The sequence below is a fragment of the Anoplopoma fimbria genome, chromosome 8 (genome assembly GCF_027596085.1).
Source record: "Anoplopoma fimbria isolate UVic2021 breed Golden Eagle Sablefish chromosome 8, Afim_UVic_2022, whole genome shotgun sequence".
Classification (NCBI taxonomy): Eukaryota; Metazoa; Chordata; class Actinopteri; order Perciformes; family Anoplopomatidae; genus Anoplopoma; species Anoplopoma fimbria.
Genome location: NC_072456.1, coordinates 3,238,823 through 3,264,354, shown reverse-complemented (window position 1 = coordinate 3,264,354; position 25,532 = coordinate 3,238,823). Strand labels below are relative to the sequence as shown.

The 25,532-nt window shown below is 47.2% G+C and overlaps 1 protein-coding gene across 1 annotated transcript in view; it reads left to right on the top strand.

Moving 5' to 3' along the window:
- chd7 (chromodomain helicase DNA binding protein 7) overlaps positions 1–24,390 on the top strand; it is a 67,738-nt gene extending 43,348 nt beyond the window's left edge. Inside the window, 31 exon segments of the mRNA XM_054602247.1 lie at positions 210–231; positions 234–385; positions 750–893; positions 1,000–1,098; positions 1,240–1,426; positions 1,521–1,737; positions 1,854–2,049; positions 2,147–2,314; positions 2,990–3,169; positions 3,252–3,362; positions 4,520–4,731; positions 7,773–7,972; positions 8,649–8,808; positions 10,306–10,395; positions 12,916–13,019; positions 15,050–15,179; positions 15,660–15,766; positions 16,002–16,416; positions 16,532–16,740; positions 16,856–17,851; positions 18,139–18,305; positions 18,437–18,691; positions 18,889–19,059; positions 19,292–19,525; positions 19,646–19,861; positions 20,057–20,197; positions 20,305–20,409; positions 20,516–20,687; positions 20,967–21,005; positions 21,008–21,655; positions 21,658–24,390. Coding sequence (XP_054458222.1) covers positions 210–231; positions 234–385; positions 750–893; positions 1,000–1,098; positions 1,240–1,426; positions 1,521–1,737; positions 1,854–2,049; positions 2,147–2,314; positions 2,990–3,169; positions 3,252–3,362; positions 4,520–4,731; positions 7,773–7,972; positions 8,649–8,808; positions 10,306–10,395; positions 12,916–13,019; positions 15,050–15,179; positions 15,660–15,766; positions 16,002–16,416; positions 16,532–16,740; positions 16,856–17,851; positions 18,139–18,305; positions 18,437–18,691; positions 18,889–19,059; positions 19,292–19,525; positions 19,646–19,861; positions 20,057–20,197; positions 20,305–20,409; positions 20,516–20,687; positions 20,967–21,005; positions 21,008–21,655; positions 21,658–22,010 — 6,600 coding nt within the window. The 3' untranslated portion in view covers positions 22,011–24,390.
- Positions 24,391–25,532: the final 1,142 nt, after the last annotated feature.

The window sequence follows — 25,532 nt, the reverse complement described above, 5'->3', positions numbered from 1 at the left end:
TGTTTTGTAGCACAAATTTAAACATCCTATTTCAGAGCTTGCTTTTCCTCACAAATGTACTGTGTATCGCTGTCGCCAATCGTCACTTTTTTTTTAGTTAAAGTGAAAGTTCTTTCCCTCCTTAATCTACGGGGTTAGATAATAACAGAGTTTAAGATTACTCCTATTGACCTTCCCTTTTTTTTCCTTTTGTCTTAACACACTATCAGGGTAAGATAATAAAGGGAGCGTACCGTTCCACGCCTTGATCACGACCTTCGAGATGATTCTGACGGACTGCCCGGAGCTTCGCAGCGTGACATGGCGCTGCGTGGTGATCGACGAAGCCCACCGCCTCAAAAACCGCAACTGCAAACTACTGGAAGGACTAAAAATGATGGACATGGTGAGTGGCAGCCGGGGCCAGGAGCAACACAGGAGCCGGGAAGAGGCCTGTGTCTGCCATCAGCTATTGGTTTTTACATCAAGTCTATCACGTGGTATTACTTGTACTACTTGAGCTCAAGGCACTAAAAAGCCCCTATTTGGAGGTATGTGCTGTAGTTTCTTGGAACACTGAGTACAGGCTGATAAAAACATGAAGCAGGATTTATTTTTAGCTTTTCAAAGGTCTTGTAGAAACTTGAGACCAGCCAGTACCTGAGACTATGATCCCTCTCTCCTTCACTTTGGGGGTTCAAGTCCTGTAGACATCCTGCTTCCCATTTTAGAAACTCAAATTTCCTCTCTCCCCTCCCTCTCTCCACCAGGAGCACAAAGTTCTGTTGACGGGAACTCCTCTCCAGAACACAGTGGAGGAGCTGTTCAGCTTACTCAACTTCCTGGAGCCCGAGAGATTCCCGTCCGAGCCGACATTCATGAATGAATTCGGCGACCTCAAGACCGAAGAACAGGTAAACGAACGACTCAGTCGAAACCGGGGGAATAAGAAGGGATTGTCGTTTTTTTTTTCCAGTTCCTCGAGTCTCCAAGTGTTAACAATGCCTCCATCTGTCTCAGGTTCAAAAACTGCAGGCTATTCTGAAGCCCATGATGCTGAGGAGACTGAAGGAGGACGTAGAGAAGAACCTGGCCCCGAAGGAGGAGACCATCATCGAGGTAGGAACGAGATGATCTCAGAACTCAACGTTTTGGTGTCAAAACTCTTCCGCTGACAGTTTCCATTCAGCCGTAAGATGAAAAGACATGGTTCCTTGCAAAGCGTTGGTAACTAATTGAATCATCTCTTGTTGCCGTCAGGTTGAGCTGACCAACATCCAGAAGAAATACTACCGGGCCATTCTGGAGAAGAATTTCTCCTTCCTGTCCAAAGGAGGTGCAGGAGGAGGAGGAGGAGGAGGTGGAGGCGCAGGACCCAACGTCCCGAACCTCCTCAACACCATGATGGAGCTGAGGAAATGCTGCAACCACCCCTACCTCATTAATGGTAAACACATAAGTAAATAACTATGAAGATTCTGTGAACCAAGCTCATAATGTCTTCGTGTCCTGATGAACTTGAACTGTCTTCACGTGTCCAGGAGCGGAGGAGAAGATCGCTGAGGATTTCCGGGAATCCCACGGCGGCAAGGCGGACATGCCGGACATGGCCCTCCAAGCCATGGTCCAATCCGCCGGCAAGCTGGTGCTCATAGACAAGCTGCTGCCTAAACTGAAGGCCGGCGGACACAGAGTCCTGGTGTTCAGTCAGATGGTCCGCTGCCTGGACATTCTGGAAGACTACCTCATCCAGAAACGGTGAGAGTGGGGACAAGATGTGTGTCGGGATGTCCCGAACTGTTTTGGGACCTCTTTACTAGTGTTGACTTTTTTTCTGGGAGGTTACTGACAATAACTCCCCGCTCTGTGTCTAGATATCCCTACGAACGAATAGACGGCCGGGTTCGCGGCAACCTGCGTCAGGCGGCCATCGACCGCTTCTCCAGACCCGACTCGGACCGCTTTGTCTTCCTGCTGTGTACGAGAGCCGGAGGACTCGGCATCAACCTGACGGCAGCAGACACCTGCATCATCTTTGACTCCGACTGGAACCCTCAGAACGACCTGCAGGTATGAACCACTGTGATCGGCTACACCATGGAGCCGTTGAGGCCCCGCTGCTGGATGTAATGTGTCTGACTCCCTGACTGCGTCCCTCCTTCCTCAGGCCCAGGCCAGGTGCCACCGCATTGGCCAGTCCAAGGCGGTCAAGATCTACCGACTGATCACCAGAAACAGCTACGAGAGGGAGATGTTCGACAAGGCCAGTCTCAAGCTGGGGCTGGACAAGGCCGTCCTCCAGAGCATGAGTGGACGAGAAAACGCCAACAGCGGGGTGAGACGAATTGCATGCTCACATGATAGCTTTAGATTGATGTTTGTCCTGTAATTCTACTGAGTGTACCATGTGTCAGAAGGATGCTGTGTTTTTTTTATAGGCCAACCCAGGAAGTTCTAAGCTCTAAATTAATGATGACTTTCACATTTTGTTCGGCCAGATAATCTTCACAATGAAAACCACTTATTTGATTTTTGAAGCGTAGCTACAATTGCCAGAAGTAAAAAGCTAACGTTAAACTGAAAAGGAACTCCACGGTCACATGACTTCCCCACTACTGATCCAAAAGCAGACTAGTGTTCAGCCTGATGCCGTCGAGTCGTCTCGTTAAGACACATGTAAACGACTGCCTTTTTTAGGTGTTTATTCACTGTATCGTAAATACAATAAATGACGTATTTAATGTCGTAAAAACTAGTGTAAACCACTGATCTTATTTCAGGCATCTAACCAAAAACCAACTGACTTTGAGACAAGGGTGCAAACTGTGCAAAAGTGCCGAGTCATTTCTAGGTTTTAGGACTCATTCCTGATCCCTATTGTTTGAACAGGGCACCCAAGAACCTTACAAACACAAAATAAACAAAATCCACGGCATTTGTGCGCTCACTGACGACGCTCTAATTCACACGCTAAAATTCGTCATGACACGTGTCCCGTTTCTGGTCTAAGGTCCAGCAGTTGTCCAAGAAGGAGGTGGAGGACCTGCTGAGAAAGGGAGCGTATGGGGCTCTGATGGACGAGGAGGACGAGGGCTCGAAGTTCTGCGAGGAAGACATCGACCAGATCCTCCAGAGGAGAACCCACACCATCACCATCGAGTCCGAGGGCAAGGGCTCCACCTTCGCCAAGGTAATAGGCCCCACCATTCCCTCACATCGGCCCTATTCACACTGTCTGATGAACCACTGACCAACGAGTTCTCCATCTACAGGCCAGTTTCGTCGCAGCGGGTAACCGAACAGACATTTCTCTGGAGGATCCGGACTTCTGGCAGAAATGGGCCAAGAAGGCGGAGCTTGACCTGGACTCCATGAATGGACGGGTACTATATATACGCACACGCACACACAGCTGTGCATACACAATGTAAACACCTGCAGTGTAAACCCCACCCATGAACACACACAAATTATTTAGCGATAGAGGGAGAGCAATCACAATGTGCTTCTAAATTCTTGGTCCTCACACACACAAGGTGGTGTCCCCTTATGGAAAGGGGACTAGCAGTGGTAATTAGTCAGCGCTATCACCACAATCGAGGAGGAGGAGGGAGAGGCAGAGAGGGAGAGATTAATATTGACAGTTGGGAATCTCCTCTCTTCCTTAATTACCCATGTTTCCCTGCTCTCGTGTGTGTGTTTGAGCGAGAGAGAGTAAGCTGCTTAGCTCCACTTAACGGAGCACAGATGCCTGGAGGGTACAGAGATATCACTTAGGCTAGTGCTCACACACACACACACACACACACACACACACACACACACACACACACACACACACACACACACACACACGGACGGAAACACAAGCTCACTCACATTCTTACACACTCGTTGAGTGCTCTGCTAACAACCATCTTTATATTCTTGCTCTGCTTCCCCTTCTCTTTTTTTGTATTTGTGTATTTGTCCCTCCTGGTCCGTGGTCCAGAGAGAGGACTCTGGTGGAGGGCCCTCCACTGGAACACTTAATCCAGCTCCACGAGCGTGAACGCGGGGCCGCTCCCCCCGGGATTTCCCATTGTGTGATGTTCAAATGGAAACGACGGCGGCGCTCTGTGATAATTGCGGAGCTAACTACTGCCCTGTTTGCGCATATTAATGGGATTGCAAATCGAGGGGGGAGGGAAGAAAAATCGAATTAATTGAACAAAAGTGTAATTCATTAGACGACATAATTAACGGCAGTTTATTTGAACCGGACAGACATTTTCTCAGCATCAGGAATTAAATGCAGGGATGAAATATCCAATTAATCTGACTTTGTACAGAGAATACGCCGTGTATTCTCAGGGTTCGCGCTCGTCACAAATGGGCCACCTCGCAGGAGTAAAGCAGAAGGTGCTTTGCATATTGCTGTGGATGGATTTCAAGCCATCTGTAATTGAAACCAGGTTCTTAGTAAATAATAGAAAAAGAGGAATGAGCGCTCTGCTATAAAAGAGCGCAGACTTGACGTTTGCGTTGACTTTGTCCCCAGAACACGCTGGTGATTGACACGCCGAGGGTGAGGAAGCAGACGCGGCACTTCAGCAGCGCCAAAGAGGACGAGATGCTGGAGTTCTCCGAGCTGGAGAGTGACGAGGACGAGCCCAGCAAGCCCTCGTCCAAACCCCGGCGGCCCCAGGACAAAGCCCAGGGGTACCCCCGGTCCGAGTGCTTCAGAGTGGAGAAGAACCTGCTGGTCTACGGGTCAGTCGCATGTTCATGTTTCCTACTCCAGAACCAGACAGGAAAAATGTTGACCGCCAACTTATTTACAAAAATGAAATCATGAGAATCCGAAGTGTTTCTTCTAGATCAGGCTTTTGGCGGCCACCGATGAGAAGATGCCATGAAAAGCTAAATGCTCCATAAGGGCTCTGTATACAGTTGCATTCAAAGCAATAGAGAAGTGAACTTTTTTGCTTTCTATTCTTCATGAGAACTGGATGAGAAGAGCGATACACTCACGTTCATCTTTGAAATACGAAGCTACAGCCAGCCTAGCTTAGCATAACTACGGGAAACGGTTAGCGTGGCTCTGTACGAAAGTAACAAAACCTGCTTACCAGCACCTCCAGAGCTCACTAGTTATAGCATTCTGTTCCTTATTTTTAGTCATAGAAAAATATGGTGTATAAAAGTGTGAAAATGACAACATTGTTTTTTTTCAACCCCTAGCCTCGTAGCGGCAGCGTCAATGTGACGCCAAACACTTTTTGTACAGGCTAAGCTGAGGATATATAACACGTTGATCGCCGAGCTTTTGATGAGCCGGTAGGGGGGATTTTGTACCCTCGAAGCCAGACTACTGGCGGTACTGTCATATTTATAACCCGACACGTGGTCTCTTGTTTATAACAGACCTGTGTGGTACCACAATGTTGAAATATTCCTTTAAATATGGAGAGACGAGGCACATGTAGGGAGGAAGAAGGGAGATTGAAAATAACGCTAGCAGAATTAAAACCTTCATACAACTAGTAAAGGTATTTCCCCAGAGTGTTAAGAAGTATGAGTGGTAAAATTAAAACAGTGAGGTAGAACACCGACTAGAGAAGGAGAATAAAACCGAGTGGACGCGGAGTCATGCTGGCTGGTCCACTTCATCACTCGGCTCATGTGTGTAAAAGAGTTAATGGATGCAGACCTGCACACCCAGTGACTGAGTAGACCAACCGCTGAATTCGAGGACAGCAGCACACTAATCAGACGTGCCTGTAAACGTTACCCACTTGAATACGCCAAGCATTCTAGTGCACACAGTGTGACCTTGGAAAGCATGCCGCTCATACTCACACACTAATGTTAAGACCGTCACACACCCACTTTTCTAAAAAGAGACCACTGAAATTTCAGGCGTTTTTTTTTTTTTTTTTGCCTTAAATGATCTTAACACATAAAATTTGTCTTCAGGGCCTAATGTATATGATTCATGTATTGTAGCATTTGAGCTGTAAAGAGCACTATTTAATTAGAATGTCTATTAACCTGTGCAGTGACAGAAGAGCATCGTACCAGTACACAACAATCACTGCTTTTAGAGTACATTATATATATATATATATACACACACACACACACACACACACACACACACACACACACAGCAAGGCAAATTGACACACTTACCACAGACAGTGACTATGGGGCGAGCCCGTCTATTTTCACGGCTGACTTGGCGTGTGTGTGCGTGTGCGTGTGGGTGCGTGCGTGCGAACGAGCAAGTGTTAAGACAGAACAGTGGTGCTAGTGAGACGTCAGCACTGTTATTGTTACAGTCTAGTCTCGTGGCCCGAGGCTGTAGGACACAAAAACACACTGTCTGACTGGGCCCGTCCTCTGCGCCCAGGCAGCTCTGTTGTCTTTTCCCATCATCCATCTCGCCCTTGTCCACCGTTCCACTCCCACCCCCACCCGTCTAAAATCATTCAGAGGAAGGTCGCATGGTTCAGTGGAGATTTGGAAGCGGCAGTGGAAAGATTTTAGTGGCGAACAGGACAGCGTGAGGAACGCTGCTCACCATATCAGCCTTTAGATCGCTTCCTCTCTGGACCTCAGGGGGGTGGGGGGGTGATCCGCACACACAAACAAAGTGGGATGCCTTGGTGTTTCTTGTTGGGGCGACTCTAACGGTTAAATCATTTTAGTACAGAAAACATTCAGGTTTTAGTTAACAATATCATTATCACAGTATAGCAGGTTAATTATTAGGAATATGTTTATTTATTTGAGCAACTTTTAACTCGTATATTCTTTCCATGCTGTAGAGATGAGTGTACCACTATAGGAAATCACATCTTTTAATGCACTATGCTAGAGCATTAAAACAGCATGTCATTGTTATTGGTATTAAGGCTGGTTATATGGCTTATAAATATAATCTCTATATGATAATATTTATATTTCTTGATATTTCCATATTATCTCTAAAATAACATAATGTTTGATAGAACCCTTTAATGCGTATGATCATACCAGCGTGATCATTCTGGTAAGCTCATCTGAATTTAGAGGGAATGCAGCTCGTATATGACATTTTAGAGGGCTTTAACTTTGATATTCCTCATACATCCTGATATGGTCTGAGTGACACTCAGATGTGTTCTGCTATTATTTTGAAGTCAAACTTGTCTGTGAAAACAGGAAGTTTCTCAGTGAATCTATGAGGTGGTTTACATTGATTTTTAAGTCAGATTGGTGCATGGAAATTAATAGTTTATTGCTATATACTAAGTTTGACTAATTGTTTACAAAATAGTTTTGATTTCTCTGAAATATACTTTGCATACAGTGCAATGGTTGTTCATTTCATAAATTGTTTGATATTTATTTAGTTCTAGCTCATGGTGATTAGCTCGACCATCTTTTTCTAAGTGTAGTCTATCATCTTCCATCGCCGTTTCCTGTATAAACACTAAAGAACCTTTTCACTGCTTCCTTCCAGATACAAAACTACTGGTCTACTTACTTTTTGTGTCTGTGATAGGAAGAGAAGTATAGTTTGCTCATTATACCGCATGCATTATAGTGTTATTGTTAATGTCTCACTTATCTGTTGATTGGTACAGTGCTGACATGGAGTCCCAAAGCCTTTGATCTGCTCCTTTGCTTTGGTGTTAAAGTTCTCTTGATTTAAAAAAAAAAAAAAAAAAATTTTCTGCGCTGTGTACTTTTGTATGAATGTTGTGTATTAAATATTTGTAATGAAATAGGCTGACGGTGTCCCTTCCTGTCGCGTCTGTGTTTAGGTGGGGCAGGTGGAGCGACATCCTGTCTCACGGTCGCTTCAAGCGGCCCCTGAAGGAGGCCGACGTGGAGAAGATCTGCAGGGCCCTGCTGGCCTACTGCCTGCTGCACTACCGCGGAGACGAGAACATCAAGAGCTTCATCTGGGACCTGATCACCCCGAGTGAGGACGGGACCACCAAGACGCTGACCAACCATTCTGGTAACACACACACACACACACACACACACACACACACACACACACACACACACACACACACACACACACACACACACACGATTCAGATATAGACCCACTATCTATATACAGCTCTCAATCTTCATCACCTCTCTCAAACACATGTGCACAGCGGTAGTGGCACTCAGTTCGTCTCTGTCTCTCTTTTATCATACATTCGTATTAGTTGTTGCACTTATTGTATTCGTATCAGTTCGCTGCACTTATTGAATTCGTATTCGTTTACTGCACTTATCCTATTCGTAGTAGTTTGTAGCACTTATTATATTCGTATTAGTCTGTTGCAATTATTGTTTTCGTAGTATTTTGCCTCTGCACTATACTTTTGCTCTGGTTTATGCTTTAAGATGCTTGTTTAAGAAAGGAGATGCACTTATGACTTCTGGTGACTAGTAGTTCTCTTGAATACCTATGTTGAATACACTTCCTGTAAGTCGCTTTGGATAAAAGCGTCTGCTAAATGACTGTAATGTAATGTAATACATTGAAGTTTTTATTTTTGGGTCGGGTGGTTGAATAATGCATATTTTTGCACATTGGGGGAGCACATTGGCTTTTTAATACAGGCCGCTGGGTGCAACTGACTCTGAGTAGCAAAGATGCATTCTTAATCCCCCCCCCTCTCTCTCTCTCTCAGGTCTCTCCACTCCAGTCCCTCGGGGCAGGAAGGGCAAGAAGGGGAAGCCCCAAGCCCCGCCTCCTCAGACGCCACGAGCCGATTGGCTGGCCAGCTGCAACCCGGACCACTTACTGCAAGAGGATAGCTACAAGAGACACCTGAAACACCACTGTAACAAGTAGGGCTTACTCACTCACTCACTCACTCACTCACTCACTCACTCACTCACTCACTCACACTCACTCACTCACACACTCACTCACTCACTCACACTCACTCACTCACTCACTCTCTCTCTCTCTCTCTCTCTCTCTCTCTCTCACACTCACACACCCACACTTGAAACAGCTTGGGAGCTGGTGTCCAACGAACTGTAGGGGCCCAGTAACAGTTTATGAAAGGGTTATTAGTGTGTGGATACCGAGCTAATGGGGATGGAGCGGTGGCTTACACACACACACACACACACACACACGCTGGATCACACTGTGGTCAGCTCACTCTTCTCTGTTGTCAGGGAGATAGGCCTCAATCCCAAGATTTTTTTTTTTCTTCTTCTTCTTGAGGGGGAAGTTTGTTTGTTTGTTTGTTTGTTTGTGTGTGTGTGTGTGTGTGTGTGTGTGTGTCTCTGGCTGGGTGCCAGGCCAGGTGCTAGGCAGGCAGACCTGTTGGAAGTGGGTGAAAGGCACGCGCACACGCACGCACACACACTTGGGGGTGATTATGTGGTGCCATCTGCTAGGCTGGAGCACAGCGTTGTGTGGCTAATCAGGCCTGGCACATTGATGGATGAGCTCACACAGCCTGCCAACAAACACACACACAGCAAGTTGTGATGCCATTGATGCACACACACACACACACACACACACACACACACACACACACACACATAGTGAGTCGCAAGTATCGGGCCTTTATACCCTCCCCCGTCTGCGCTGCCTCTCCAAAACTTTCTGTCCCCTCCCCTCTAGCGTTGCCGCTCTCTGTCCTTTCAATTCGTCTCCTCCCCACCCCCCACCCCTCTGCTTCCTCCGTCCGTTATTGGCATTAAATCCCAGTGACAGATCTGGTGACAAATGTTTACAGTGAAGGCGCATCTCCCAGTTAGCAGTGTTTCCAGCGTCGGGAGATCAGTTCCGACTCTCATTTTTGAGACTCTGCTGAATTTTCCCTCGGGGGATGCTGGATGCTGGCTGGAAGGGTATAACTCTGACCGGGAACATCCATGGTTCGTATCGTAAGAAGACCATCTATTGTTGTTTTCTACAACAGCAGTAATGAATGATAGTTTGTGCAGCTGGTATTTCAGCAGAGGAAAAGAGTAGATGCTTAGATCACAGAGCATCTGCAACTTCCTATGTTTTTACAGTAGTTATGAAATATCTGATATCAGAGGTTTTATGAAGAAATGCTGCAAATAACATGTTTGGAAATACGTTTTTCTGCCGTATTTTTGTTTCTTGCAAATAAATTGCATAAGACCATTGATTGACCACTCTGTTGAAGAATTATTTTCCGTTGATTGACTGAACGATTGACTCATTTTTGGTGCTCTAAAGACTACAATGACCCAGAACATTTCTTTCACTGTAGCTCTGACATCCATCTCATCATCTGATGCAGAGGTTCTCAGTTTAATAGCAAATGCAAACTAATTGACTTTGTGTTTCAGGGTGTTGCTGCGGGTGAGGATGCTGTATTACCTGCGACAGGAAGTCATCGGCGACCAGGCCGATCGCATCCTGGAAGGAGCTGACTCCAGGTCAGTAAACACTTCTCTCACTCTCTAAATTCAAATGTCTCTTCAACCACAACCTCCCTCGCTATGAATGTCAGTTTTCCTTTTTTCTCTCTTCACTCTGAGCCTTTTGCAGCTCAAACTAACTCCTCAGCTCCTGTTCTGTTTTAGAACAAACTGTTCTTATTTTGTTCTGTTTTAGAACAAACTTATCAGTGCTGTGGTCACACTTCCTCTCACAGACGTCTGGAGATGATAAAACAAGACCTTACATTCTTCTTCGTTTTATTGGTAACATAACAGATCAGAAAAAAAAAAAGAGACAGACACTTTTGATCCGATTCTTTGTCCAGAGCCATCATTTCATAACCCGATAGTAGATCCGAACCCAAACAAAACACCGGATCCATCCTGTAGTATTTTTCCTTGAAGACAACACACTGGTTGTTTACAGTTGGCAGAAAGGCTTTCATGTATCAGAAGCATCATGAAAGTGAGTTGAGAGATGGATATTTATATGAACGTGTGATGAATTATTACTGGAGTGTATTTCCGTCTGTTCCAGTGGCCTCTTTGGCTGCTTTCTTTCTATTCTGAAGGATACAACGCAGTTTCTTTATCTGGGGAAAACCAGCGTTTTATCTCAGTTTTGACCCATTTAGAGTTTCTTCTTTTCTCTCTTTTGATCATTCGGTAGAGGTTTTACAGTGTGAGGGCCTCAGCATGACGACTCCATCACCGCTCCCTCCGTCTTCTTCTCTGCCACGCCACACTTTTCTTGCTGTCTTAGTCTTTCTCTGCAGTCCACTTTAGTCTCTCATCATCTCCCATCCCCCCCCTCTCTCTCATATCACCCTTTCACCCAGATGTGACTGCATTTATAATGTGTAGCACGTGCACTTCATGTTGATCTATCCACCTCCCCGTGTCTCTCTCTCTCCCCCTCTCCTCAATGTGTGTGTGTGTGTGTGTGTGTGTGTGTGTGTGTGTGTGTGTGTGTGTGTGTGTGTGTGTGTGTGTGTGTGTGTGTGTGTGTGTGTGTGTGTGTGTGTGTGTGTGTGTGTGTGTGTGTGTGTGTGTGTCAGCGCTTGCCAGACGTGAGCATACGGGGTGCCATCGTGCCAACATATGCCAGGGGGATTTAGCATGCCAGTCTTGGCGCGCACACGTGTGTGTGTGTGTGTGCGCGTGTGCGTTGCCAAGGCCGGGCATGCTGCTGTTTGCAGAGATAAGGGACTGTTTCCCTGGTTTCTTCTCCCCCCTGTCACCCTCTGTCTCTCTGCTTCCATTGTGCATTGTACCCTTTCTCTCCAGAACTAGCTGGAAAACACAATTTTCTACCTTCTTTCCATAATGGTTTCTTTTTCTTTTTTTTTTGGTGCCACAACATAAAATCCACTCTGCAAAAAAAAAAGAAAAAACTCATTCATTATAACTATTGTCAGTTTGTCATTTACATGCATGGAGAGTTCTTGTCCTTACCTAATAACTGTTTTTAGTTTTGAAAAAAAACAAGACCTCATAAGCTCATAGTCTGCTCATAGCTGCTATGTCCCAACGTGCTCTCAAGCTGCTGTCGATTCATTTGATATAAGGCAAATAGCTTCTAGTTACTCTTTGTGTTCCTAAATGTCAGGCTGGGATGGAAACAGTAGAGCTCCACTGAGTTATCAATGCACAAATAACGTTATGGATGTGGATGCAGAATCTATGCAGCAGAATGAAACCATTTCATATAGGCAGTAGTTCTCCTGAACACCTGGAAACAAATGCCTCTTTAAAATAATTCCCTTTCTACTGTTTTAGCTCACAATATGATAGTAGTGAGAATCCTATTGGGCTTATTTTAAGTCAACCAACTGGTCCCACAAACACTAACGGGGCCAAATTAACTCCAATGACAATACAACACACCAATATTATACTTCCAATATTAATAGCAGAGGTTGATGATCCATAGATGCTCCGCTGTGCTTGTCCAGGAAGATAATTGCCCTAATTCTACTTAATGAAATCCCACATGGTGTAGAGGCTGTTCAACTCCTCAGTCATCATTGGTTTCCTCTCTCAAAGAACTCAAATAATCATATAGAGCTGTATGTAGCTTTCCTTAAATGGGTTTTTGTGTTCAGAGTTTCTGTTGGTCTGTAAGTTTTGGACTTAAAGGTTGAAATTGTCTTTTTATTTGTATCAAAATAAATGCTCTACTGCCACTATGAAGATGTCAAAATTCAGGACATTAGGAATCAAAGTGTCATCCATACTTTGATATTTTTGACCGTACTAGTTCAGGAGCCTGCTCCCTGATTCAGATATCACCAAGACTGACTAGATTTCATTTAAACATGTCAATATAATTATGTGCTCTCAGTAATTCTATGACTTCATACTAATTTCCCTTCGTACTTCTACCAGTTGGACCCAAGAGACACTTGAACCTTGAGGTGGCTGAGGCAGTACTTCCTGTTTAGATTATTATTATTATTGCACTCACAAAAACAGTGTAATTTGACTCCATGTGATGTGTGTGTATATGTGCCACAGTGAGCTGGACATCTGGATCCCCCAGCCGTTCCACGCCGAGGTCCCGGCCGACTGGTGGGACAGCGAGGCCGATAAATCCCTGCTCATCGGCGTCTACAAACACGGTAAGAACAGCAGCCAAAGATCTACATCCACGACACAGCAGCCGCAACACATGGACACGGAGAATGCAAAATGAACATCGCACACACCCACAGATAACATGTCAGCACCTTTACTTACACACACACACACACACACACACACACACACACACACACACACACACACAGATAACATGTCAGCACCTTTTCACACACACACACACACACACACACACACACACACACACACACACACAACACACACACACTTTCACACACACACACACACAGATAACATGTCAGCACCACTTACACACACACACACACACACACACACACACACACACACACAGACTCGCTCCGGTGGCTTCCAACTATTCAAGCATCACATGAGCAGTCAAACATACACACACACACACACACACACACACATCCCCCCCACTTCTGCTGCCACCGGTTGATTGGTGTTGCTATGGCAATAGTGGTACGCAGCTGGCAGGCTCTGTGTGCTATCGGAGCGTGATTGATGGCTGGTTTCACCAGGAGCCACTGGTGTTTGTGTGTGTGCATTTGTCTGCTTTGGCAGGTAGTTACAGGTGTTTATGTCACAGATGATGATGATGCTGATAATAATAATACCACCAAACTAATTTCCTTTTTTCTCCGTTTATTGATCTTCGGATCGTCATTGGGGGTTAGCGTTAGTCTCCATATTGACCCACCTTTGGGTGCTGACTGACTGTGACTCCCACTGTCTGCAAGCTGTGGATGGAGAGCCTCATTCATATTAATTTGGCATAATTGTCATAATTTTATCATCATTGCCACCCTCTATGATTCAATTAGGACACACACACACACACACACACACACACACACACACACACACACACACACACACACACACACACACACACACAGAGGTTTACAAATGGGGCTCACCCATAGTTAATCATAATCCTCATTCACTTTGGAGGCCCTTGGGGGGAGGGGGCTAACACACAAAACAATGCGTCTCACACACATGCACACACACACGCATACACAGAAAAGTGATGGTCTGTAAGGCCTCAATGATTAACGTTTGGCTGCCGGCACAGAGTTGTGTGTGTGTGTGTGTGTGTGTGACAGAGACGGTTAGGGAACAATGCTTCACATCTTCCCTAATTGAAATGTGATGGAGAGAAGGAAGGAAGGAGGAATGAATAGAAGGTGGAGGGAGAGGCTCTGTGGGTCCTCCTCTCCTTCCACCTGTCCTCAACTATCTCACTTCCTCTTCCTCTCTCTCTTTTCTTTCTTCCCTCATCTCACCTGCTCCTTTGAATTTTCCTCTCATTCCTTCAAATCTCTCTCCCCCCCCTCTCTCTCTCTCTCTCCCCTTAACTGTGTGTCTCAGTGGGACCTGCACATTCTAATCTGTTCTGCTTGAATGCCCCTAACGGACAAACACACACATACAGTTCTCACACCCACTAGCTCACTTTCACAGACATCCTGACACACACACTTTTTCCTCTTCATCCTCTCTCTCTCTCTACCTCTCTATCCCTCTCTCTCTACCTCCCTCTCTCTCTTTCTACCCCTCTCTCTCTCTCTCTACCTACCTCTCTTTTTCTACCTCTCTCTACCCCTCTCTCTCTCTACCTCCCTCTCTCTTTTTCTACCTCTCTACCCCTCTCTCTCTCTACCCCTCTCTCTCTGACACATGTGAGCAACTGCAGGCTCACTTGGATAAGTGTGCACACACACACACACACACACACACACACACACACACACACACACACACACACACACACACACACTTGCGAGCTGTCTGTCTTGTCAGCAGCTGGCTCCTGGGGTCTGCCCTTCTGCTGCTGTTTTTGTCTACTCCTTCATTGTGTGTGTGTGTGTGTGTGTGTGTGTGTGTGTGTTGTGTGTGTGCACACCCTTCTTTCTAGGAGTGTTCCTAGATGTGTGTTTTAGTCTGAGACTACATGGACTTTAAAGTCCACTTCATAGCCTCCAGGCTTCCGTATTTTTCAAAGTTTCCTCTTCCTCCTCTTCAGGCTATGAGAAGTACAACTCAATGCGAGCCGACCCCGCCCTGTGTTTCTTGGAGAGGGTGGGCATGCCCGACGCCAAGGCCATCGCCGCTGAGCAGAGGAGCTCCGACATGATGGCAGATGGCATCGAGGGGTAAGAGAGCGAGCTTCTCTGTTCCCCCGTCTGTGATTAGTCACATTTAAAACCTTTTTCCTACAATCGCTTTCCCCTTTTTATTATCCACTTTCTACTCTTGTATTTTAACTTTAAATTGTCTAAAAACATGAATGATCTTTTGTTTTTTCAGAGCATGTAGTCCAGTGTCTCCAATAGATGGGACTGGAAGCAGATGTAGATCAACGTTTTTAAAAAAATATATATATATTTGTTTAAACTGCTGCCAACTTAAATGACGTTGGTTTTAACCAATGTCTTTACATACACTCATGGGGATTGAAAATCCCTTGAGTTAAACTTGAGCCTTACTTCATTCAGAGTCTTAATGTCTAGCCTTTTCACCTCCTTTTAACATACTGTGTTGCCTGTTTCTCAAATATTAAGAGTGAACATGATCAGAATGTGCTTCCATGAAATACAAATGTTTAATTATTTACTGCCCCCCAACATCTACAGTGAGGATGAGGATCCAGAGTACAAGCCACTGCGGATGCCTTTCAAGGACGAGATGGACGACTTCACCAACTCTCCACTGGACGACACCGTAGAAGGTGAAGCCGAAGGTAAATTTTGGATTCATGTAGAGGATCCGTTGTTTTCTAAAAGCAGAGTAGTTCAATAGAATGTGAAATGTTTTTGTGCAAGTGTGTTAAAAATCAAACCCTGCCTGATTTTAAACTTCAGCCCTAGAAAAACCAAGCAAGATCTCACCTGCCGCTTGAGTACTTTCAATGTTTAAAAAAATAAATAAAAAGATCTGATGATGAGGTTCCTTACATCATCTTTTCTCTCATGCAGACAAATCAGGTGAAAATGGTCAAGGCATGGGCGGAGCCTCAAGCTCCAACGAGCGGCTCTACTGGCCGGCGGCATCGGCCCTCACCGCCCGCCTGCGTCGCCTCATCACGGCCTACCAGCGCTCCAACCGCAGGGAGCAGCTCCGCCAGGAGGCCCTCAGCCGGCCCGACGGCCGCCGACGGCGGCGCAGGGACTTCCTGCCCGCCATCGGCATGGCAACCGACGCCGGGGAAGGAGGGGCAACTTACATCCAAGACGCAGCAGCGGTGTTCATGACAGAAGGAAGCCCGTATCTGGCTAAAGGAGGCGCCTACTTTGCCAAAGGTGGCCAGTTCCTGCCGGAGGCGTCGCCTGTGATGACCGCCAGCTCGCTGATGACTGATGGAGCCATGTACTACAAGGAGAGACGACAACGGTAGTTATAAGAAATTGTCCTTTAGCATTGAACCCCTTATTTAATATTATTTCATCAAATTAAAACTTTTTTTAGTTTAACATTTACTCACACAGTTTTTTCTTTCCTCTGTCAGGTGGACTCGTCGCGAGGAGGCCGATTTCTACCGCGTGGTCTCCACATTCGGTGTCGTCTTTGACACCCAGCGTCATAAATTCGACTGGGCACAGTTCAGGGCCTTTGCTCGACTGGACAAGAAAACGGACGAGAGCCTGGAGAAATATTACTACTCATTCATCGCCATGTGCAAACGGGTCTGCAGGATGCAGGTCAAGACTGAAACCGGTAAGAGGAATCTAAAACAACAACTTATAGGTCAAAGAGAAAGTTTGGTTTGCAGAGAAATAGTCCAATATGAGATTTAGTTTTTTGTTTTTTTTTACGACTTTTACCTCATCAGAACTACCGGACCCGACCCTGATCATCGACCCCATCACAGAAGAGCGCGCCTCCCGCACCCTGTACCGCATCGAGCTGCTCCGGCGCATCCGGGAGCAGGTCCTCCCCCACCCCCTGCTCTCGGAGCGCCTCAAGCTCTGCCAGCCCTCCCCTGACCTCCCCGAGTGGTGGGAGAGCGGCCACCATGACCGGGACCTCATCCTTGGGGCCTCCAAGCACGGCGTGAGCCGGACGGACTACCACATCTTAAACGACCCCACCTTGGCCTTTCTGGACGCCCACCAGCGCTTCACCGGCCAGCGGGGGGGCGGCGCCTCAGTGGTCCAAGGAGATATCACCAAAGCGGGGACGGGAGCGGGGGAGAGCGACCCCTCGCCCCTCCTCACCTCTGCCGAGCTGGCAAGCGCCGCAGCGGCTGCTGAAGTTGCCGTTAATGCAGTGAAAGAGGAGGGCGAAGGGAAGGAGGTGGAAATGGAAACAGACAAAGGAGACGCCGGCGACATTCCACATATCAAGACTGAAACTGCTGATGAACAGAAGGGAAATGAGGGAGAGGTCGGAGAGGGGAAAGAGGAAAGCGCTGCTTCGCCGAGAAAAGAGGTGAAGGAAGAAGAAGAAGAAGAGGAGGAGGAGCAGACAGCCCAGCCAAAAGTGGAAAAAGAGGAGCAGGTAGAGCAGAAAGAAGAGCAGAGCGGAGAAGGAGAGACGACCTCCAATCCGGCAGACGACCAAGACAAAGACTTGACAGAAGAGGAGAAGAGCTCGACTCCTGCCGACTCTCTCAGGGACCAGACGGAGACCAGCACCGAGCTCTCAGAGCGCCCAGACTCCCCTCCCAAAGATCAACCGGGCCACAAGGCTGCTGAGCAGGAGGAGAGGGAGCGCCCAGAGTCTCCTAAATCTCCAAAGTCAGCCGACACCGAGAAAAGCCCAGAGGAGGAGGAGGAGGAGAGGATGGATGAAGATGACAAATCTGAGAAATCCTCTCAGGCTGAAGGTAAGGGGGAAGTTTACTGATATTAGTTTGGAGGAAGTCGGTCATTGATCTCAGTGGAACTTTGAGCTTCAGGGTTGAGAGAATAAAAATTTGGAATTGGATCCCATGGAAAACCCTTCTTAAGGGTTCAAGGATAATTTATTGTCATTATGCAACACAGGGATGCACAACAAAATCCAGCTCATTTGTAACACAACAAACATATGACAAACAAAACAAAAACATTCCTGTGGTGCACTTTTTAAAGTCGAGAGCGATGGCGTGACTCATTTCTCCCCCCCACACAGCGAGCGCTGCGTCTGAGCAGAAGAACTTTGACGAGGAGAGCATCGCGTCGCTGAGCACGTCGGCCCAGAACGAGACCAGAGACGGGTTCTGCCCCGACGACCTGCCGGAGACCTCGGCGCTGCAGGCCCTACAGGACCGCACCTACGGCTTTTCATTCTGGCCCAAGGTGAGTCTCAAATAGCAAGAAATTCCAAAAGTCCACGTGTCTTGGAACTTGAATTAGTTTTTGATGAGCCTTTTAAGTTTCAACTGTTGTAGTGGTCCATCATGGCCTCTCTCCTCTCCCCATGCTCTCAGGATCGAGTGATGATCAACAGGATGGATAACATCTGTGATGCCGTCCTGAAGGGCAAGTGGCCCGTCAACAGGCGCCACATCTTCGACTTCCCAGGCAGCCTGTTGCCGGGGAACGGCTCCGCCGTCGCTGCAGCTGCCGTCGCCACGGTGGCCGAGAGCCCGCTGCACAGGCGGAGCCTCGCCGAGCTGACGATGGCCGGCATCCACACACCTTACAGTGGGAGCGAGGATAAAACACTATCGCCACAGGTTCATGTGAGTGCTTGTGCAGATATTTTTTTAAACATAAACAAAATAAATAGATTTTAATTTATTCAGAAACTTTTATTTTGTACTTGATAGTCATAAGTAAAAATTAAAACCTGGAATCAGCCTCAACTGACTGTTGCTGTCCCGGTAAGAACACTGACTGTGGTATGGTCGGAGGTGTAACTGTTAACCTGACGTTGCAGGAGGACGCTCTGAGCCTGACGGCGCCGCGCCAGAGGAGGAGGAGGAGAAGGAAGATCGAGATCGAGGCGGAGAGGGCGGCCAAGAGGCGCAACCTGATGGAGATGGTGGCTCAGCTGAGAGAGAGCCACTCAGCCGCCGAGTCCCAGAGCCAGGCGATAGACCTCACCAAGGTGAACACACGGAGCTCCTCTCCTTTACACATCGGGGCCGCTGGTTTTCATAATCAGTCATTATATTTTTTTAACTGTTGTTTTTGTCATGAGTACTCTCAAACAGAACGTGAATATTACGCCCCCCAAAAAAGTGACTTTTGTAACTTACTTTAGCATGTATTGTATTTAAAAAGAAAAAAAGGAATGAGACCAAGTTTATGAACTAAAACTGATCTGATTTGTCGTTCAGGGCATGCACCATCACCACAAGGCCTCTCCCTCATTGGCCGGCTTCCCCAGTGCCCTGGTAACTAGCCCCTCCCTCAAAGCCCAGATGGAGCTGCTTCAGCAAGCCCCTCCCTCTGGACACAGAGCCAATGGATCGCTGGAGGCCGACCTGCCCATCATGAGGAGGAGGCGGGGCCGCAGGAAAAATGTTGAAGGCCTGGAGCTGTTGTTCATGGGCAACAAGAGAGCAGGAGGGGTAGGGAGTGTTCTTAATAGACAGCAGAAATGTCAGCTTTGCACCAACACAACACAGTCCGAGTGGCGTCTGTGACTTCGTCTTTCCCTAACGTTCTTTGTGTCCCTCTTGGACGTTCAGGATGACGGCGATGGGACAAAGGTCTCAGGTGCGGAGGGGGTTCAGCATGCTCCCCGGGCCCACAGACCCCGCAGCGTCCCAGAGCAGAGCCCCAGTGCCAGGTCCCTGGCCTCCGGCAGTCTGGAGGAGGAGGAGGCAGCGGTTTCCAACAAAGAGCTGGGAGAGTGGCTGAGGCAGCACCCGACGTACACCATGGACATGGCTGGATTCACACCAGTACGTCTTTTTTTTCAAAATGAATTCATTTTTTCATTTTTTTTCATTCTCTTCACCTTAAGTCCTTTTGTTAGTGTGAGCCTAAGTAGGATTAGAGCTTAATGAAGTTCCCCCTCCTGTTTTATTCTTGTTGGTCTTCTCTCTGAGCCACGAGTTATTCACACCCACCTCTCTGTGTTTTTCTTCCTACGACAGAAGAGCGAGGATTTACTGCCCTCTCAGTTCTCTAAGCCCAAGCAGAAGCGCCACCGCTGTCGAAACCCCAACAAGATCGACATCAACACCCTGACGGGAGAAGAGAGGGTGCCTGTAGTCAACCGTCGCAACGGACGCAAGGTAAGCAGATCAGTCCTCTCTCAGTACGGATATCTAAGGTTATGAAGAAGCTTTCTGCTTGCATTGATTTTCCAAGAAAAACTAATTTTCATCTTCCTGCTTCTCAGATGGGCGGGGCCATGGCTCCACCAATGAAGGAGCTTCCCAGATGGTTGCTGGAGAACCCAGAGTATTCTATTGCCCCTGATTGGACAGACATCGTCAAACAGTCGGTAAGTAGCAGAGACGACACCTGTGAAGGTTACACCTGCTGGATTACACAGATGCACGTCGTTGCATCATTGTTTCCTTTATAACCTGAACTCTCCTCCTACTCAGGGTTTCCTCCCGGAGGCCATGTTTGACCGCCTATTGACCGGCCCTGTCATCAGGGAGGAGGGCGTTCGTCGTCGGGGGCGACGACCAAAATCTGAGATCGCCAAGGCAACCGCTGCTGCCCAGGCCCAGGCCCAAGCGGCCCAGGCGTCACTGGCCTCTGCAGCTTCATCAGGTACAAACTACTGCTGAAGCAACTTCTTCATCTCACACACACACACACACACACACACACACACACACACACACACACACACACACACACACACACACACACACTCTACATGTATGTTGAGGACAGATAGTCATCTTCTGACATTGTTTAACGTTAATTTTTAACCCCTCCACTGTCAGATCAAGGCTGCGTAAGATAATTGAACTTCATAGCAGATGGTGTTTGTGCTGAAAGATGGAGCTTCATTTTAACCCTCCGTTTGTGTTTGTGTGCGCACAGGCGGAATCAACCCTCTGCTGTTGAACAGTCTGTTCGGGGGATGGACCTGTCGTCCCTGCAGAGCCTCCAGTCTCTCCAGCTGGCGGCCGGTCTAATGGCGTTCCCTTCCCACTCTGACCCCAAGCAGGCGGCCGCCAACGCCGCCGCCGCCTCCATGCTGCCCCTCATGCTGCCCGGTATGGGAGGCCTGCCCAACATGGCCGCTGCCCTCCCCAACATGTTCAGCCTAGGCGGCCTGTTCGGGGGCAACCTGGCCGCCGCAGCCGCCGCCGCCGCTGCCACGTCAAACTCCTTCGCCGCCACATCGCGGAATACCAACGGAACAACGGAGGGCGAGGGAGGAGACAGCGACGAGACGTCGAGGAGGAAGAGGGATGAAGAGGGAGAGGACTATGACGAAGGGGGAGAAGACGAGGAGGAAGAGGCTGAGGGTAATGAGGAAGGAGTGAAGAAGGCGAGGAGGAAGGAGAAAGAGGGCAAAGGAAGGGCAGGAAAATCCGTCAGTGACTCCAGCGGAGCCGCTCGAATCCCAGCCGCCGATTCGTCAGCCGAGGCATGCATCAACGGCGACGCGGCAGCACTGCTGGCCGCAGCCGGCATGTCAGCCAACTCGCTGGCGTTCAACCCCTTCCTCCTCTCCACCATGGCGCCCGGCCTCCTCTACCCCTCCATGTTCCTCCCTCCGGGCCTCGGGGGCTCAGCCTGCCCGGCTTCCCCACCGCTTCCACCCTGGCCGAGCTGCAGAGCGCCATGGCCGGAGCGCTGGGGGGCAACATCGTGACAAGGAACCTCCAAAGAGACGACGAGGAGGAGGGGGAGGAGGAAGAGGAGGAGGAGGAAGGGGAGAAGGCAGGGCTTAAAGCTTCGGCAGAGGAGGAAGAGGAGGGAGGAGGAAAGAGTGACTTGGCTGAGGAGGAGGAGGATGGAGCGGAGGAGGGGACGAGAGGCGACGACTCAGCCCTGGAGGACGCAGGGATGGAGGAGGAGGAGGAGGAGGAGGAGGCGGCGGCAGCGGCGTCTCCACAGAAGGACAAGAGTGACTGAAATAAAAACACAAAACTGACTGGCCTTGGACATTTCCTCTCCTCCCCCTCGCCACGTTTACACACCTCCACGCCTCCACCAGAAAAACCCAAACTATTACCAATCCTGTTTTGTTTTTTTTCTCCTTTTACATTGTCGTTGATGATTTCTCTCACTATTTGTTGTTACTTTTTTTTGACCAGGTATATCTACTACGCGTCAGAGAGAACGAGGTGTGCGTGTGTTAAGTTAAATCTCTCTGATGGATAGAGTAGTCAGGGAAGATCCTCGCAGCCGCTCGCTCAGAGCCCGGCTCCTCCTGTGTGCACTGTGAACAGTGCACACCCGCTTTTCTCCCCACCATCCTTCCAATAGGACTCCACACAGTTCAAGTAGTGCATTTATTATTATTATTAATATTATTATTATTGCTGCTTTCAGCTCTCAAATCTTTATTTTTGCTTCCCTTGTCGTCCGGACTGTTTTGTTGTTGTTGGCAGCATTCTTTCTGACATCAGTTCTCAAAACAAAAGGAAAAAAAACAGCATTACAGCTAGGGCCCGGCTGTCTGTCTGACAAAGCTGCTGCAAAAGGAATTGTGGGTAACTGAGTTGATTTGAGCTGTTCTGTTTCAGAGCAGACTGTTTTTTTTTAAAAAATATTTTCTTCTAGTTCTCACATATCAGACCAGGTAGACTCTGAGGAGGAAAAGCGGACTGGACTATAACTCAGTCTCACACACACACACACACACACACACACACACACACACACACACACACACACAGACGACCAAAACATACTTGATTATTAGCTGCACACACACACACACACACACACACACACACACACACACACACACACACACACACTAACTCCTGAAAAACCCCTCTGTCATGTGACTGTTTAGTGGGAGGACTCGCCCCCCACTGTAGCTGATTTCATTTTGAGCGTATCTGCGTGTGAATGCACGCTGAATCAATACTGTTGAACCCAGTCCCACACTGTTTGAATGCCAGTCTTTCAGTCTTTCCACTGCCACGTCTGAATCCTGTGTCTCTTTCTCTCTCTCTCTCTCTCTCTCTCTTCGAGGCGGCTGGTTTTTGTGCTCAGGAGGGGGCAGGCGGTCTGGGTCTGCTACCCATCGGGCTTTTCCATCGGTCCGCTTCGCGCCGCCGCCAAAAAAACCAGCCGTCCCCGTTTGGAGTTTTTTTTTCTGTGAATGGATTCGGAGCGGTGGTCCACACAGCGATGTGATGTTTCAGGTTTATTCTTAACGGGGGGTGGGGGGCACATTAAATGGTTGATTCTTTTTTTCCCGGTTGCTGCCACATTAAAAATCTTGTATTTTTATTATTTCTTTTGTTTTTCTTCATGTCCCGGTAGTTTCAGACCAAGTGCTGCTCCCTTAGTGACCTTCTCTTAAAAGACTGTTTCTCTAGTCACACACACTGACACCAGGCCTGGCCAGAACAGGACTGAGACACACCTGTCAACCAAGTTGGAAATTCACTTAAGTTCCACATGAAGTTCAACTCGAGTTTAAACGCTCGAGGAGTGCGGGCGGCGCCCGATTCGTTTCCGTTTTTCCCCGTGGCCAGTTCGAGTGTCCGAGGCGAATCGAGCTCGACGAGTGGTTCAAATATTTGAAAGTCCATTCTCACACACACACACACACACACACACACACACACACACACACACACACACACACACACACACACACACACACACGTTGTGGCCAGGTCATGTTAACATTTGCTATCACAGCCAGCCCAGCAGATGCAGAGAGAGGGATAGAGGAAAAAAGGGGATGGATGGGGGAGGGTCAGTTTTTTTTTTGCTGTCTGGAAGACACCTTCCCCTTTAAGTTCCTCGTTCTCCCTTTTAATGCTGAGACAGCAATAACCAAGGCAGCTTTTGAATGTTCCAACATCACTCTCCCCACACACACACACACACACACACACACACGCGCGCGCACACACTATATAAATAACCACAAGTGTCGTATGAATAGAAAAAAACTAAACAAAAACTGTAAATGATGACATAAGTACTGCAATCAATTTTGTCTCACTCTGTTCCTGTTGATGCACTGGTGTTAAAGAGTTAAAATAATCAGGTACCTTTATTACTTAGCTACTTTTTCTTGAAAAAAAATGGACTTTTTGTTACTTTTAGCCAGCAAGCTGAAGAGCATTACCTCAAAATTCTTATCTAGCCTTGAAGTTTACAGACATACCATGTAAATGTTTTTTTTTCTTCTTTTTTTGATGTTTGTCTTTTTGTTTTTTGTTTTTTGGAGACATCATGTATGATGAATTGTAGCTATGATGCTTTTAATAAAAGTGAATCATGATATTCGCCTAGGAAACCAAACCCTCTGCTTTGAATCTGTTTTTTTGTTCCACCCCTCTCTGCTATTATTTTTTACTTTCTGATAACATGTTTTTGTAATTCTTGTCTCCATGAGATCAGACTCGAGCACTTTTTCAACCAGCTGAACTAAAATCAAAGCCGACTGACGCTCACTGTGTGTCTCTACTGTGTGTACATATGGTCCCACTGGACATGCAGGTTTGTTGCATTCCAGACGGGGACAATCAGGGACTAAGATCAGTTATCCAAGGAGGGTATTGATTATGAATATGCCTCGTCTAACTCATTACGGTTATAAGTAAAAAAAAATAATAAGTGATTAGATTAATAAACCAGTAATAAAATCGAAATTTAAGGTCCAGTTTATTTAATGCAATTCAATTTATTTTGTATAGCCAAGTATCACAAATTGGCCTCAGAGGGCTTTACAATCTGTACACATCTAAAGTCTAAAACAACTGAGCAAATGTGGCATTTGAAAAACTGAAGAGCTCTTTCCAGAAATCATGACCCGGTTACTCCAAATAATCCACAGAACATGTGATCAGTCTCTTGTAGGAGCCAATTTCCTGCATGAAACTGCTGAACTTGTCCTTTAAATCTCTGGAAAATGCAAGTGGACCTTGAGAAAAAGGTACTCTGTGGAGTTTAACAATGTCATGGTTACGTTCAGTGTTTTACCAGAATACATGGTATCATTGATGCCTGACTATATTGACTGCATTTACTTCCTCAAAGCATTTGCATCCACTTCTGCTTGTTTTCACTCATCTGACCTTGCCTTTGTTGGATTTGGAGCCAACAAATGTCAAGCAATGAAATGGCATGAAACCGACAGTAGGACTGTTTATCACCTTGACCTTGTGCATGTGTGATGATGATGTGTGCGAGATACTAACCAAACCAAGTGGTTTTGATGTCTTCACTCCCTTTGAAGACGGAAGTTTACTCTGAAAAGACACCATGAATGTTACGAGGGTTTACTGACAAGTCGTCATAGTTTGAACCTCAGGGCCACTGACCAATCAAGTGTTTGACGAGTCGGTTGAGACAACGTGTTGCGTTAGGACATTTTATATATGGTGTAAATAAACCTTTGCTGCATGTTACAGGAGTCTTAAAAGGCCTGTGAGTGGCCCCTAGAGGCTGCTTTGGTTACTG